Source organism: Muscardinus avellanarius (assembly GCF_963383645.1).
Source record: "Muscardinus avellanarius genome assembly, chromosome: 5".
Classification (NCBI taxonomy): domain Eukaryota; kingdom Metazoa; phylum Chordata; class Mammalia; order Rodentia; family Gliridae; genus Muscardinus; species Muscardinus avellanarius.
Window position 1 is genome coordinate 135,466,363 of NC_137790.1, and position 12,754 is coordinate 135,479,116.

The 12,754-nt window shown below is 47.4% G+C and overlaps 1 protein-coding gene across 2 annotated transcripts in view; it reads right to left on the minus strand.

Annotated features, from left to right (window-relative positions):
- The window catches only part of EPHB1 (EPH receptor B1), a gene marked incomplete at both ends in the record, with an annotated part of 441,334 nt that overhangs the window by 144,825 nt on the left and 283,755 nt on the right, over nt 1-12,754 (minus strand). For both annotated transcript variants that reach the window (XM_080696677.1, XM_080696676.1), the window contains one exon: nt 6,176-6,331. In XM_080696677.1, coding sequence (XP_080552803.1) covers nt 6,176-6,331 — 156 coding nt within the window. The remainder of the gene's footprint in view (nt 1-6,175; nt 6,332-12,754) is intronic.

A 12,754-nucleotide genomic window follows, 5' to 3' on the forward strand; every position in this document is an offset into this window, starting at 1 on the left:
GAGTGTAGCCCGGAGGTAGAAGGGCTTCCAGGAACCCCAGTACCACCAAAAACGTAAAAAAATAAAAAAATAAAATACAGCTGGGGGTGTAGGTCAGAGGTAGAATGCCCCTGGGTTCAATCCCTACTGGCACACACACACACACACACACACACACACACACACACACACACACACCACATACATAGAGCTGTGTAACTTGCACCAGGTCACACCACTGAGCCAAATTTGGAGGCCCCAGCCCCTCTATGCGTCAGGAGGAAGGTCAGGACCTGCCTCCAGTAGGACCTCAGAGGTCTGGCTGGCACTGTGCCTTCTCTCTGAGAGGATGGCAAGGGGCTCGGAGGACACGGCGTCTTTGGATCCCCTTCTTCATGCCATTTCCGTGATAAAAACTGCAGAGGGACAGCTGCTGCACTGGAAGGAGAAATCAAAAACAGGACAAGCACTAGCTTGCCTCCGTGATCCATCAAAATTTCTCCCATGTGGGTGACAGAAAAAGGGTTTCTGTGGTCAGAAATGTAACAAGGTAATTATTTTCACACCAGCCCTTTCACATAGTTATTCGCAGACCGCAATTTTAGAAGGCACAATTATCTATTTTCACCTGCTTCATAAATCCTTCCTTTCCATTTCTTCCCCGGTAAATTGGAAATTATTGAAAACCCAAAGCCACACATTGCTGTGCTGTTTCACGTGGCTGCACGCTCCTTCCTTAGCCTTGACACTCACTCTGTGTGGCTGACCCCCACTCGGCTCCCCTCCCCATCTGATCCTCTTGTGGACAGAGTGAGCTCGTCTCCCTGGGTGGGAGGCATGACGCCCTAAGAACTGAAGGCCAGTCTTATCAGACATGGCTCCTCCCATCCCAGTGAGAAGGTATAGCAAGTTCTCTATCTCCTGCTGCCCAGAGCATGCCTGGGTATAGGGAAACCCCCAGGCTTGAGAAACCTGAAGATTCTCATTCTTCAGAATCTCCTGTCCAAGGTGACTGTGTACTTTGGGTCCACACAATGGACGTCGCTGTGACACTCAGGGGTGGAGTCAAACCTGGGCTCCCCTTGACAGCCTCATTTTACTTTCAGTTCTCCAACATCCTCTGGCGCTGGAAGCTTCAATATCTGTTGCACTCTTTCCAGGGATAAAACTAAAGCAAGTTCTAACATCGATTGAGAGTTTACTACGAACCAGGCGCTGTGCCAAATGTGCTATAATACGATTTTGCTTAATCCTCATAACAACTCGAAAAGAGGCATACGTTATTATGAGGTTGTGAGAACGGAACTGCAGGATGTAAGAAAGTTGAGAAACTAGATCAAGGTCACAGAGACAGCAAGAGACAGAGTCAAGACTCAGGCGCGTATGTCCGAGGTGCCAAAGCCCATGTGACTGATGATTCCATAAGCGATCCCTGGACCCACTGGGGCCTTGGAGGGATGGAGGGACTCCCCAGGGACCTCGAGGTCCTTGTGGAGAGTGCACGAGTGAGGCAGACTGTGTGATGTTGTGAAATATATATCTGCTCTTTGTCCTCAACCCGTTTCCTGGCATGAGACTCTTATAATCCTTGGACTCTCCCAAGTGGTATGTTTTGGTCTGTGAATGTTGTAGCCCCTGGGTAGTTTCAGGGTGGCAGCTGGTCACCAAGGCGAGATTAAGCGTGCTGGGACTTTCTGTTCTACCTCCCAAATCTCCAGGGAGGAGAGAGGAGCTGAATGTTAAGTTGGTCACCAATGGCCAAGGCTATAGCCAATCATGCATATGTAATGAAGTTTCCATAAAACCCAAAAGGACTGCGTTTGGAGTGCTTCTGGCTGGCAGAATGTGTGGGGATCCCGAGAGGTTGGAGTGCTCTTGCAAAAACATAGACCCTCCTGGCTCCTTCTCTCATACCTCACCCTGTGCATCCCTTCGTCTGTATTCTTTGTGGTACTCTTTATAAAAAATTGGTAAACATGTTTCCCTGAGTTCTTCCAGCACATTAATTGAACTAAAGAAGGTGCTTGTGGGAACTGAGATTTATAGCTGGTCTGTCAGAAGCACAGGTTAAACAAACTGGAAGCCAGGTGCGGTGGTGCACACCTGTAATTTCAGGACTTAGGAGGCTCAACAGGGAGGATGACAGGCAGATTCATGGCCACCATAAGCAACTGAGTGAGGTCCTCAGCAACTCAGCAAGACCCTGTTTCAAAATAAAAGAAAAAATAAAGGGCAAGGGGTATGTCTCAGAGGTAGAACACCCCAGTACCACAACCAAAGAAACAAACTGGGGCTCGTGCCTGGCATCTCAAGTGGGAAGGGGCAGTCTTGGGGTTTGAGCCCTCAACCTGTGGGCCCTGACACTACCTCTAGGTAGACAGTGTCAGAGCTGAATTGAATTAGGGGGCACCTAGCTGGTGTCCATTGATGCAGAATTGCTTGCTTGCTGGTAGGGAGCATCCTCACGATTTTCAAGATTGCGGTTTTCTGTGTTGATCACAGTATGAGGGGAGAGGAAAAACACACTCTGTGTTTCTCCTACAGGTCTGCAGAGGAAGGCCAGCAAGGGCAATGGTTGAAGCCCACACAGCAAGCCCAAAGCTCAGAGGGGCTCCTCAGCCCACAGCCCTCTGCAGGCCTCCCCAGGAGGGCAGACTCTAGTCCTTGTCACCTCCCTTTGTCTGTCTGTCTGTCTTTGTCCCCTCCTCTGTTCCTCCATTGTAAGTGAAACTTTGGTAACACTGCAGTAAAGATCATGCCCACTGCCCAGTAGCTCGACTTCATCCATTTTCATCAGCATGGAGGGGAGTTTCCTGTGACCCGCTTGTAGCTGCCCCCAAACTCTCACCTCCCTCCACCCATGCATGGCCTAGGCTGGGACGATGAGGCCTCCTGTTGAGTGTGAGCCATTATTGGGCCAGGACTGGGCAAGGGACCATCGTCCAGGAACTCATTCGTAGAAATTAAACCATCACAGGCCTGGGAAGAGTTGCAAGGAAGAGAAGGAAGAGGAGGCTAGATGTCTGTAGACCAGCAGCTGTCACATGACGGCTGACTCAGAAGCCACTGTGACACCCTGTTCTGAGGTCACCCAGGGCCCACACCAGCCCCTTTTACACTGCCTTGGGGTGCACCCCATGTGTGCAGAGTCCACTGACAAAGTCCAAGGGAAGAGTGGACATCCAGGGTTTCCAGGGCTTCGCAAAGGTAAAGAAAGTCCCTGGATCTCCCAGTAGATTAAAAAGAAAGTGAATAAATGCTCAAACCGGCCTACACAATTTTTCATTCCCAGTCTCTAGAGGAACTAAATGAACACTCTTAGTACTGTAAGAATATAGTGAATACATACATGTTGGCTCCCAAAGATGAATAGGACCCACTAAAAATATTAATTCTTATGGCACTATAGATCTTATAGCCCTGTAAGAGGGCACATACAGTTATAAGATTGTGTGTGTGTGTGTGTGTGTGTGTGTGTGTGTGTGTGTTACTGAGGATTGAACTCGAGTGCATTCTACCTCTGAGCTATACCCCCCAGACCAATTTTACTTTTTATTTTGAAACAGAGTCTCGCTAAATTGCCAAGGTTGGCCTCCTGTTTTTGCCTCCTAAATACTAGGATTACAGGTATGCATCACCATGCCTGGCTTATAAGATTCTTAACAAAATGCTCAGTATTACAGGTGAGTGGTGGACTGTGGCTATAACCTCATTTAGAGACAATGGCAATAAGCAAGACCCAAAATCCTTCAAGAGTTCTAGGCCACAGCTTGAGGATTCTTGTGACATTGCTCCTTCCCCTCCACTCTCAGGACCAGGATCCTGTAGATGGTTGCTTTCCTGTACATTTTATAAAGACAGTTCTCTTCTTCTTTACCTGGCCATCTCCAGTGCCCAGCCAGGCTATAATTATCCCTTGCTGGGACAGATGGAAGACTTGCTAAGTGTGCAATCCCTGCCGGCCCCAGGCTCAAACCGAGCCTCTGGCTGGGCCCCGGCATACCTGCCCTGCTCTACGTGCGGGGCCAGCTGGGCCCCCCAGGCCACAGAGCAGGGCTGTGCCTTGTCTAGATAGCTCCAGATATGCTCCTTGTATCTGAAAAATTATTTACTGTGGTGATGTGTGATGCCTTTTTAAGAGAACAGATGGCACCTCCAATTAGAATGCTTTAAAAGGAAACCCTAATGAGAATATAAAAGCCAACAAATTGACTTTTTCATACAGTACTTCCCTGGCACACAATAAATCAAATATATAATGAGGCTCGATAAAATAATAGCTTTATTTACACTTGTTTTGCCTGGCACCGTGTTGAACCCCAGCCCTTCCCTCTGGGTACCCCCAACACATGCTTGTCCATGCAAGTTAAGGCAGGGAGGTGGACGGGGCACTCAAGAGCTGCTGTCATGCCTGGCCATCACAGCTGCACATAACTTTGATTGAGCAATTTCTGGTCTAGGGCTCCACGTCTCGGGGTTAAGACACAGGACTATGTGAAGGTGTGACAGTGATGGAGATGTGCACAGGCAAGTCCAGCTCCAGCCCACTCTGAGGAATGTGGGAAGAGTATTTTGGGATAACAAATTTTGGGGGCAAGGGAGGTAAGCCTGACCCCAGAACTGGCTGTACCAAAGTCAAGTGGAAAATGTCCGTAGGTCTAATTCAAGAAAGTGAACTTGCAGATGGGTAGGTCGAGCGTGGTCCTATCATGTACAGATTGGAGACTTCCTTGTGTTTCCCAGGAATTGGTCTAGTGGGTTCAGGTGCATCAGGTAAGGTGGCTGGAAGAGAACTCTTTTTTTTTTTTTTTCGATGGTACTGGGGTTCCTGGAAGCCCTTCTACCTCCGGGCTACACTCCCAGACCTATTTTTACATTTTTTATTTGGAAACAGGGTTTCCTAAGCCAGTGCACGCAGCTGGCTTCGAACCTGCGTGATTCTCCTGTCTCTGCCTCCTAAGCGCGGGGATTACAAGCGTGCGCCACCACGCCCGGCATTGAAGAGAACTCTTGAGAAATAAATGGAAGAGGTACTCTTAAAGGGGGAAATTTCTACACTTGCATCCTGGGCATTTGGTCACTTGTCCACCTCCCTTCCAGTAGTCTTATCCAAAGATTGGCTGAATCTACAGGGTACGTCTGCTGAGGTAGGAAGCCAGGAGATCCAGGCTCCTGTTGGCATGGACTCATCTGCAGAGAGAGCCTGGCTAGTGTGAGGGGTTTAGGAGCAGAAGTGAAACAAAATGTTTCCAGGAGGGAAGCTGTGAGACTATCATGTGGTCTGACCATCGTGAAGACTGGCCTTTCTGGATACCCAGGCCACTGATTCAACATCCTTAAGTGTCTTTTTTTTTTTTTGCAGTATTGGGCATGGAACCCAGGGGAATTCTATCTCTGAGCTATACCCTTAGCCCTATTTTTTATTCTTTATTTGAAACAGGGTATCACTGAGTTGCAAAGGACCTAAGTAGCTGAGGCTGTCTTCAAAGCACAATCCTCCTGTTCCAGCATCCCAGATGCTGGGATTACAAGTGTGGCCCATCACACCCAACTTCCTTAAGTGTCTTCTAAAGAAGTACATTAAACAATGCTTCTCAGGTTCAATGAAGGCCCTCTTGAGGGACCACAGAAATCAGTGGAGGACACACCAGCACAGAAAGACAGGGATTCTGGTCAGCAAAAAACTATGGAATCATTTTTGTTAATCTCCATCTACCAGAGAGGGAGGTCTGGGGAAAATCAGTGTACAAGAGGATGAGCTTTTCCTCAGTTCAAATCTATAAGCATTGATCGAGCTCAGGACCTTGATCTAGAAGACACTTTTATTCCTCCTCCGTACCCGGCAAAGGTTTCATATGCTACAAGGCCAGCACTAAGACATGTTTTGTTTTCCACTCGAGTTCAGTTTTATTTTCTGTCCATCAAACTGCAAGTATGTATGAAATATTCCTCTGTGGCCTTGTCCTCCTAGGGGGGAGGATGGCCTTCCAATCTGGAAGGAGGGGGTAAGAGAGAGCATTATCTTGACCTGCTGTTGAGTAGCAGGGCCCTGTTGTGGAGGAGCTGTCCATTTCAGCACCACGGGCCACATTTCTCCTTTGTACAGCAAGGAAAGGATATGTTTTCTTCCAGGGCTCACAACGTGCACTGTCAAGGAACCCAATGCCCCTGCCCAAAACTCTTATTAGACACTTACTTGTGCATGCCACTTCCGGGGGGTCAAAGTCCGCTCGGTAATAGCCCGTCCGGCAGGTGCAGATGGGAGACGCCTCTGAAGGAGACCGGCTGTTGGAGGGACAGTGGGAGCAGCCCTCAGCTTCCTGGCTGGCCTTGAATGTCCCTGCAGGACAGGCTGGAATACAAAGACATCATGGAAGAATTAGTGGAAGAATGACAGCCAGAGGTCCTTCCCTGAGACTGTAGAAATAAAATGCTCTTCCCTCCTGAAAAGAATATTGAAGTACCTCCTTGCACCAGAAACTTGTATAAAACTTCCGGTTTTTCAAACATCCTCAGTGAAATATACTTTTCCTGATACCAATGGCTTCTCTCCCTCAAACAATATGAAAAAAATGAGTCTTCCCTCTCAGATGTGTCAAAAGGTTTCACTGAAAAAAATGAATCTAATGTGTAGGTCTGCGCCTGGAACACCGGGGCTCTGTACGTGGTTCTTCTCTTGCCTTTCTACCTGGGTCATAGCCAGGTTCCTTCCTTGAGCCATTCTCTAAAGGATTCTAGCCTCGTAACCTCATATGGAAAGGGGTCCAGGTAGACAGTGGACCAAGCTTCATGGTTCAAAAATGCCATGTTGCGACACTTGCGAGAGACACCATGAGATGGTTAACAAGCACTTGCTATGAATAATGGCAAAGGGCTGAAATTCATGAGCGATTCTCTAAAAAGAAATTAAAGTGATTTCAAGGTCACTGCCTTAGCAACATCATTCTCCCTTAATTGCATTTTGATATGCTTTCTGGGGTGGGGCAAGAAAAGAATGATTCTGCAGGTAGTATCCTGGGGAATGCATCATGAGATCAGAATCATCTATCAAGTATATGGGAGAAGGTCAGAACACCTGGTACATCTCAGAGCCCACTGGGGATGCTCTCGCATAGGGACACCTCTTCCTCGTTCCCTGGGGGACCAACCAACAAGAATCATGCCCTGCAACACCTTTATGCTCAATGACTATCTTTGAGGATAACTCATTAGTAGAAGGCCCTCAAATCTGGACATCTGATTTCCTCCAGGCTGGTCCCTTAAAAGTGTGATCCCAGCCTGGTGTGATGGTGCAGGCTTGTAATCCCAGAATTTGTGAGGCTGAGACAGAAGGACGTGGTTTGTGGACAGCCTCAGCTACTTAGTGAGGCCCTTTGCAACTCAGTGAGACTCTGTTTCAAAATAAAAAAAAAATAGAAAATAGGTCTGGGGATACAGCTCAGAGGTAGAATGCCCCTGGGTTCCATCACCAGTAATAAAAGATATTTTTTAAAGTGTGATCCTATCTGCTCTATCTCCCTGAGGCCCTTCCTCTCCATCTTAGCCTCCAACTTTTCCTAGGAAACCCACTCTGTCATTCTCCTTGGGTATCTGGCTTCCTGATGTACATCACCAGTTCATGTAACAAGTATTTACTGTGCTGACCCAGGGAACACAGTCTATTTTCAAAGAACTCTTGATCCAGTGTAGTCGGACTGTCATAATAAGGCGATGATTGTCTTACCAGAAGTACCATGATAATGGCTTCTGCTTATACGAAACTCATCTCCCCAAATATATTGTTCCCTCCTGGAAAGTGCAGAGTGTTCTTTAATAATAGCAGTAGCCACCATCTGCTAACTTGTCTTGTTAAGTGCTTTGCAGGCATTACTCTATGGGGTGGCTATTATTATCTCCATTCCGCTAATGAGGAAATTGGGACACGGAGAGGTTAAAAAAGTTACCAGTGATCACACAGTGGGAGAAATGATAGTTATGATACACACACAAGCTATCTGAAAAACATCCACCACTTTTCTGCCAAGAGGAGATGGAAGAACGGTTTTCCTATGCTGTGAAAGCCTTCTCACTCTGCTGCTCACTTAAAGCAAGGAAGTGGTTTCCAGTTGGCCTGGATGTGCCCGGGGATGGGAACTCATCCTAGATGGGCGGCTACCTCCATGGGATGGAATGTTCTGGAGTGGTGTAACCAAACTCTCTTCCATGGAATGCAATTCCTTAGAGCTTAAAATACATATTATGGACAAAAGGGTTCAGTGGTCAGATATTTTGAAAATGTGGACCTAAAAAGTTAATTTATTTTTTTTTTGTAGTACTGGGGACAGAAGCCAGGGGAATTCTACCTCCGAGCTACACCCCCAGTCTTATTTTTTAGTCTTTATTATTTTTTGAAAGAGGGTGTCATTGAGTTGTGAAGGGCCTAAGTAAGTAGCTGAGGCTGTCCGTGAACTGCGATCCTCCTGTCTCAGCCTCCCGAATGCTGGATTATAAGCATGCACTACCATGCCTGGCTCATTAATTTTTTCATTGCAAAGTTTCTCAGAACTTCAAAGAAAAAATAGGATCTAGAATGCTATACTTTCCCACTGAAAAGCTGTTCTTTGGAGAACATACTCTAGGATTCACAATCCTGGGATGCACTTGGGTAGATGCTATTTCCCACTTGTAAGAAACCATAGCTTCTGTGGTAACCCAGGTAAAAACAGGCCACTTTCTGATATATCTCAGCACATTCTAAACAGCAAAGTCTCTATAGACCCTGGTGTGGTATTACATGCCTGTAATCCCAGTATCTGGGAGGCTGAGACAGGAGGACTGTGGGTTTGAGATCACCCTCAGCAACTCTGTGAGGCTCTCAGCAACCTAGCGAGACTCAGTTTCAAAACAAAAGATTTTTAAAAAGTACTGATGGTGAAGCTTGAAAAATGCCCTGGGTTCCATCAAAGGAAAAAAAAGCAGGAAGGAAGGAAGAAAAGGAGAAAAGAAGGAAGGTAGGTTTCTGTAGAAAGAAATATCAGTTTGGGTGTTTACAAAAAAAAATCAATAAATAAAATGGCAAAGTAGAAAACACTGAATGCCATACCCAAAGAATCTAAGAAACTGTTGTACTAATCTATCTTCCCAAGCCCACTTAGTAGAGTCTCTTCCATTCCTCCCACCCCTTTCTTTCGTCTCTTTCCTGGAGATGCACTTAGCCCTTTCCTTTGTAAGTCCCCAGCAATCCTGACCCCAGTCGGGTTTGGAGCCAGGAAGCCAGAAGCCCCAAGCCTGTGCTGCTCAGACACTGCAGGACTCTCCGGGAAGGTGGGAGGTGTCCGGGTGACATTCCATTTGGCGCTGGCCCCACTGTCATCTCCTTAATGCATCAGCCCAAGAGCAACAGAGCATGTTCTCTTTCTTTCCAGCACTGAAAAGCCTCCTCACTTTACATTTAATAAGGTAACTGCATAAACAATCATCCTAATACCCACAAGTGGCAGAGCATTTAGAAAGTGCCTTCCTTTAAGGTTTCTAAGGGAGGAAGGCAGTGCTGGGTAGCTAAGTCTCTGAATTGCAAGAGGCCCAAAGGGGAGGAAAGGGAGGGGAGTGAGTTCAAGGTGGACTTTAGGGAGCCTCAGACAGAGGTGCTGAAGAGGGGTCTCGAAAGAGGCCTGACTCCATCATTCCCAGAGAAATGAACCCTGGACAGTGGTCACACCATCATGAGACTTCTTCCTGGCTCTTTGGTTATTACTAAGGTAACCTATCTATAAGAGATCTAGAAACAGGCCGGGCTTAGTGCTGTGGCCCCATAATCCCAGTACTTAGGAGGCTGAGACAGAAGGGTCATAGATTGACGGCCAGTCTCAGCCACTTGGCGAGGCCTTCCACAACTTAGTGAAACCCTGTTTCAAAATAAAAAATATAATAGGGCTGGATTGTAGCTCAGAGGTAGAATGCCCCTGGGTTCAATCCCCAGTAACACACACACACACACACACACACACACACACACACACACACACCTATAAACAAACTATGTTTCTTATAGCTCCTTCAGGTAACTAGAATTTAATAAACTCAAATATGAAACGAAGCTGGCCCTAATATGTGGTACATAACACTGATTCTTCTCTATCCTAACCTATTTTCTTAAAAAAAAAAAATCGAGTTTTCTTTGCAGGGAGTTCTAGAATTCAGGATCAGAATACAAGTTTTTAGTCCCAAACTGGGCCAATAAATCCTAGAACCTAAAGGATCTATAGTTTTAAAAAAGAATGAATGACCTCCTGTGATTGCTTAGCTAAATGCATCTCAGCACTTTTCAAGCTACTTTAAGGTGGATGACAGTTTTGTAAAACTCAGGGGCTGCTCTTCTTGATACAGAATTAAGGTCTGTCCCATTACTAAAGTGATCAGCCCCTCATTTACCCAATGCATATGGAGGATCTACCACAAGCCAGGTGCCACGCAGGAGGAATGGAGCGGTGTACAGGGAGGGGCTGCAGGTCTTAGGGAGCTTTCTCCCAGTGGGAGAGGAAGACAAGGGAACCACTGCCTCCGGTTCAGCAAGATCTGGGCTCTGCTTGTGTGAACCCAGGGGACCAGCCAGATAATGCACATCGTGTGAAAATTCATCCTCATAAGATGAGGGTCATAAGACACATTTTGTGGGGGTGGCTAGAGGCGAGATTCAGAAGGAGAGAGGAAGACAAAGCAGACTGGAGATGCAGGGATGGAAATTAGGTCATGAAGGGTCCAGTGGGGAGAGTTTCCTTACTATTCCGGGAAGTAGTGGGAGGAGAAGGGCGACATGGACCTTGCTGTGCACTTGTGGAAGACCTTGGTCAGAGGAATACCTGTAAAGGAAGGCTGTGTGTTTCTGACATGGGTGAGGCTCACAATTGCTTTGTTTCCTTAAGAAGGAAGGGAGGCGCTTACTTCCCATCCCTGTAGATGATTACAGCTCAGACAGAAGAACTACTTTAAGCTGGAAGGGCCAACGCTACTGGGCGGCACCCCTATACCTCTTCTACCACCCCTGACTGCAGTAAAGGTGAGGAGAGGAGACCTGCAAACCCCTCCCCTAAGCACAGACTGCCAGACGAGGCACACACTTCCCTCCCCCTTCGAGCATGACGAGACTGGTGCGCGCCACCTCTAGCTGGAACCCAGAAGGTCACCTTGAAACGCCCACCCAACTTCTCAGAGCCTCAGAGATGTAACAAATTACCTGCTGCTTACAATGCTCTTGAGAATGCCCCTCCCCTCCCGTCCCTGCATGAAGACTCCCCATGACACTGAATCCATCACCTACAGTACTATTACTTTATAAAGAAACAGATTAAGTGTCTCATAAACAGTGCAGTGATTGAGATAATGGAAAGCGCCTCTCGTCTCCAACTGCAGCATCAGGTTATTTCCAAGCAGCCAGGAAGAGGAAATTAATAGAAGCAAGAGGGAATAACCACTTTTATGCAATTTCCTCAGGAGATAGTGGACCATCTAATCTTTATTGGGGCCCTTTAACCTGTCACTCAGCACTCACCAGCCTCTTTAGCTCTCACAATTTTTCTTGATATCTATGGAAGATAAGATAGAAACCTCAAAACATTATTTTATAATTTTCAAAGGTGGAGGGGGCACGTTGCCTCTGCCCCTCCTCCCTCAGCAGAAGCCTCACCCCCCAAAAAAAAATGAAAAACATTTTTATGCAGCAGAAATGTGTAAGAGCTTAACTATTCCCGGTGCATGGTCCAGGGGGTCAGAGCTACTCCGCAGGAAGAAAATCTCTCCTTGCATTTTAAATGTGGTTCTTTCTTCCACCGCTGCCTTCTGTCCTTGCTTTTTCTTTTTAATAATCTGATTACTTCTCCTGATCTAATTTTTTCCCCCAAATGAGTTTGCAAAGGTTCATGCCAATGAATATTCATCCCCTGCTTAAGTACCGGGTGCCTTTTTCTGAAGGCAGGTGCAGCCCAGCAGCTGGCTCAGGGAGGCCTGCCTACCTCAGGGGGCCACAGAAAGAGGGGCAGGGCGCATGCTCCTGCCCAGGAAGAGAGGCTCCCCACCCAGAGCTCGATGCTCTTAAAACCTCGCCTTCATCTCCACGCTCTGCTCCCACTCCGTAAGAAGGGTAGAAATGCCTCTCTTGGCCGTGCGTGGTGGCGCACGCTTGTAATCCCCGCACTTGGGAGGTAGAGACAGGAGGATGGCGCAGGTTCGAAGCCAGCCGCGCTGGCTTAAGAGACCCTGTTTCCAAATAAAAATATTAAGATAGATCTGAGAGTGTAACCCAGAGGTAGAAGGGCTTCCAGAAACCCCAGTACCAAGAAGGAGGAGGAGGAGGAGGAGGAGGAGGAGGAGGAGGAGGAGGAGGAGGGGAGCCGCCTCTCTTGGGGGCCTTTAAGAGTTGTGGGATGGGTGTGGTGCTAGAAGGGGCATGCACACTGGCCCTGGTACCTAGAGTCACTCCTGTGGCCAAATGCCACCATCACCTTCACGATCCTGGTGGCTAACGCCATGGGTTCCTGACTCTGAGACTCTAGTCAAGAGGATCCTTGGCAGGAGGTGGCATTAAGGTCCTTTGCTGAGATTCTCCTGAATACTCTCAAAAGCCTTTTCCAGAAGAACCCAAGGACATCCCGCTGAGACCAAGGCACTGTGGGATTCCCCAATTCCCCTTATATTCATGGCACTGTTGAGAAAACTGATAGCGGAGAACTAGTCCCCAGGCCATCCATCCTTCCATCCATCCATCCATCCATCCATCCATCCATCATCCATCCACTGTACT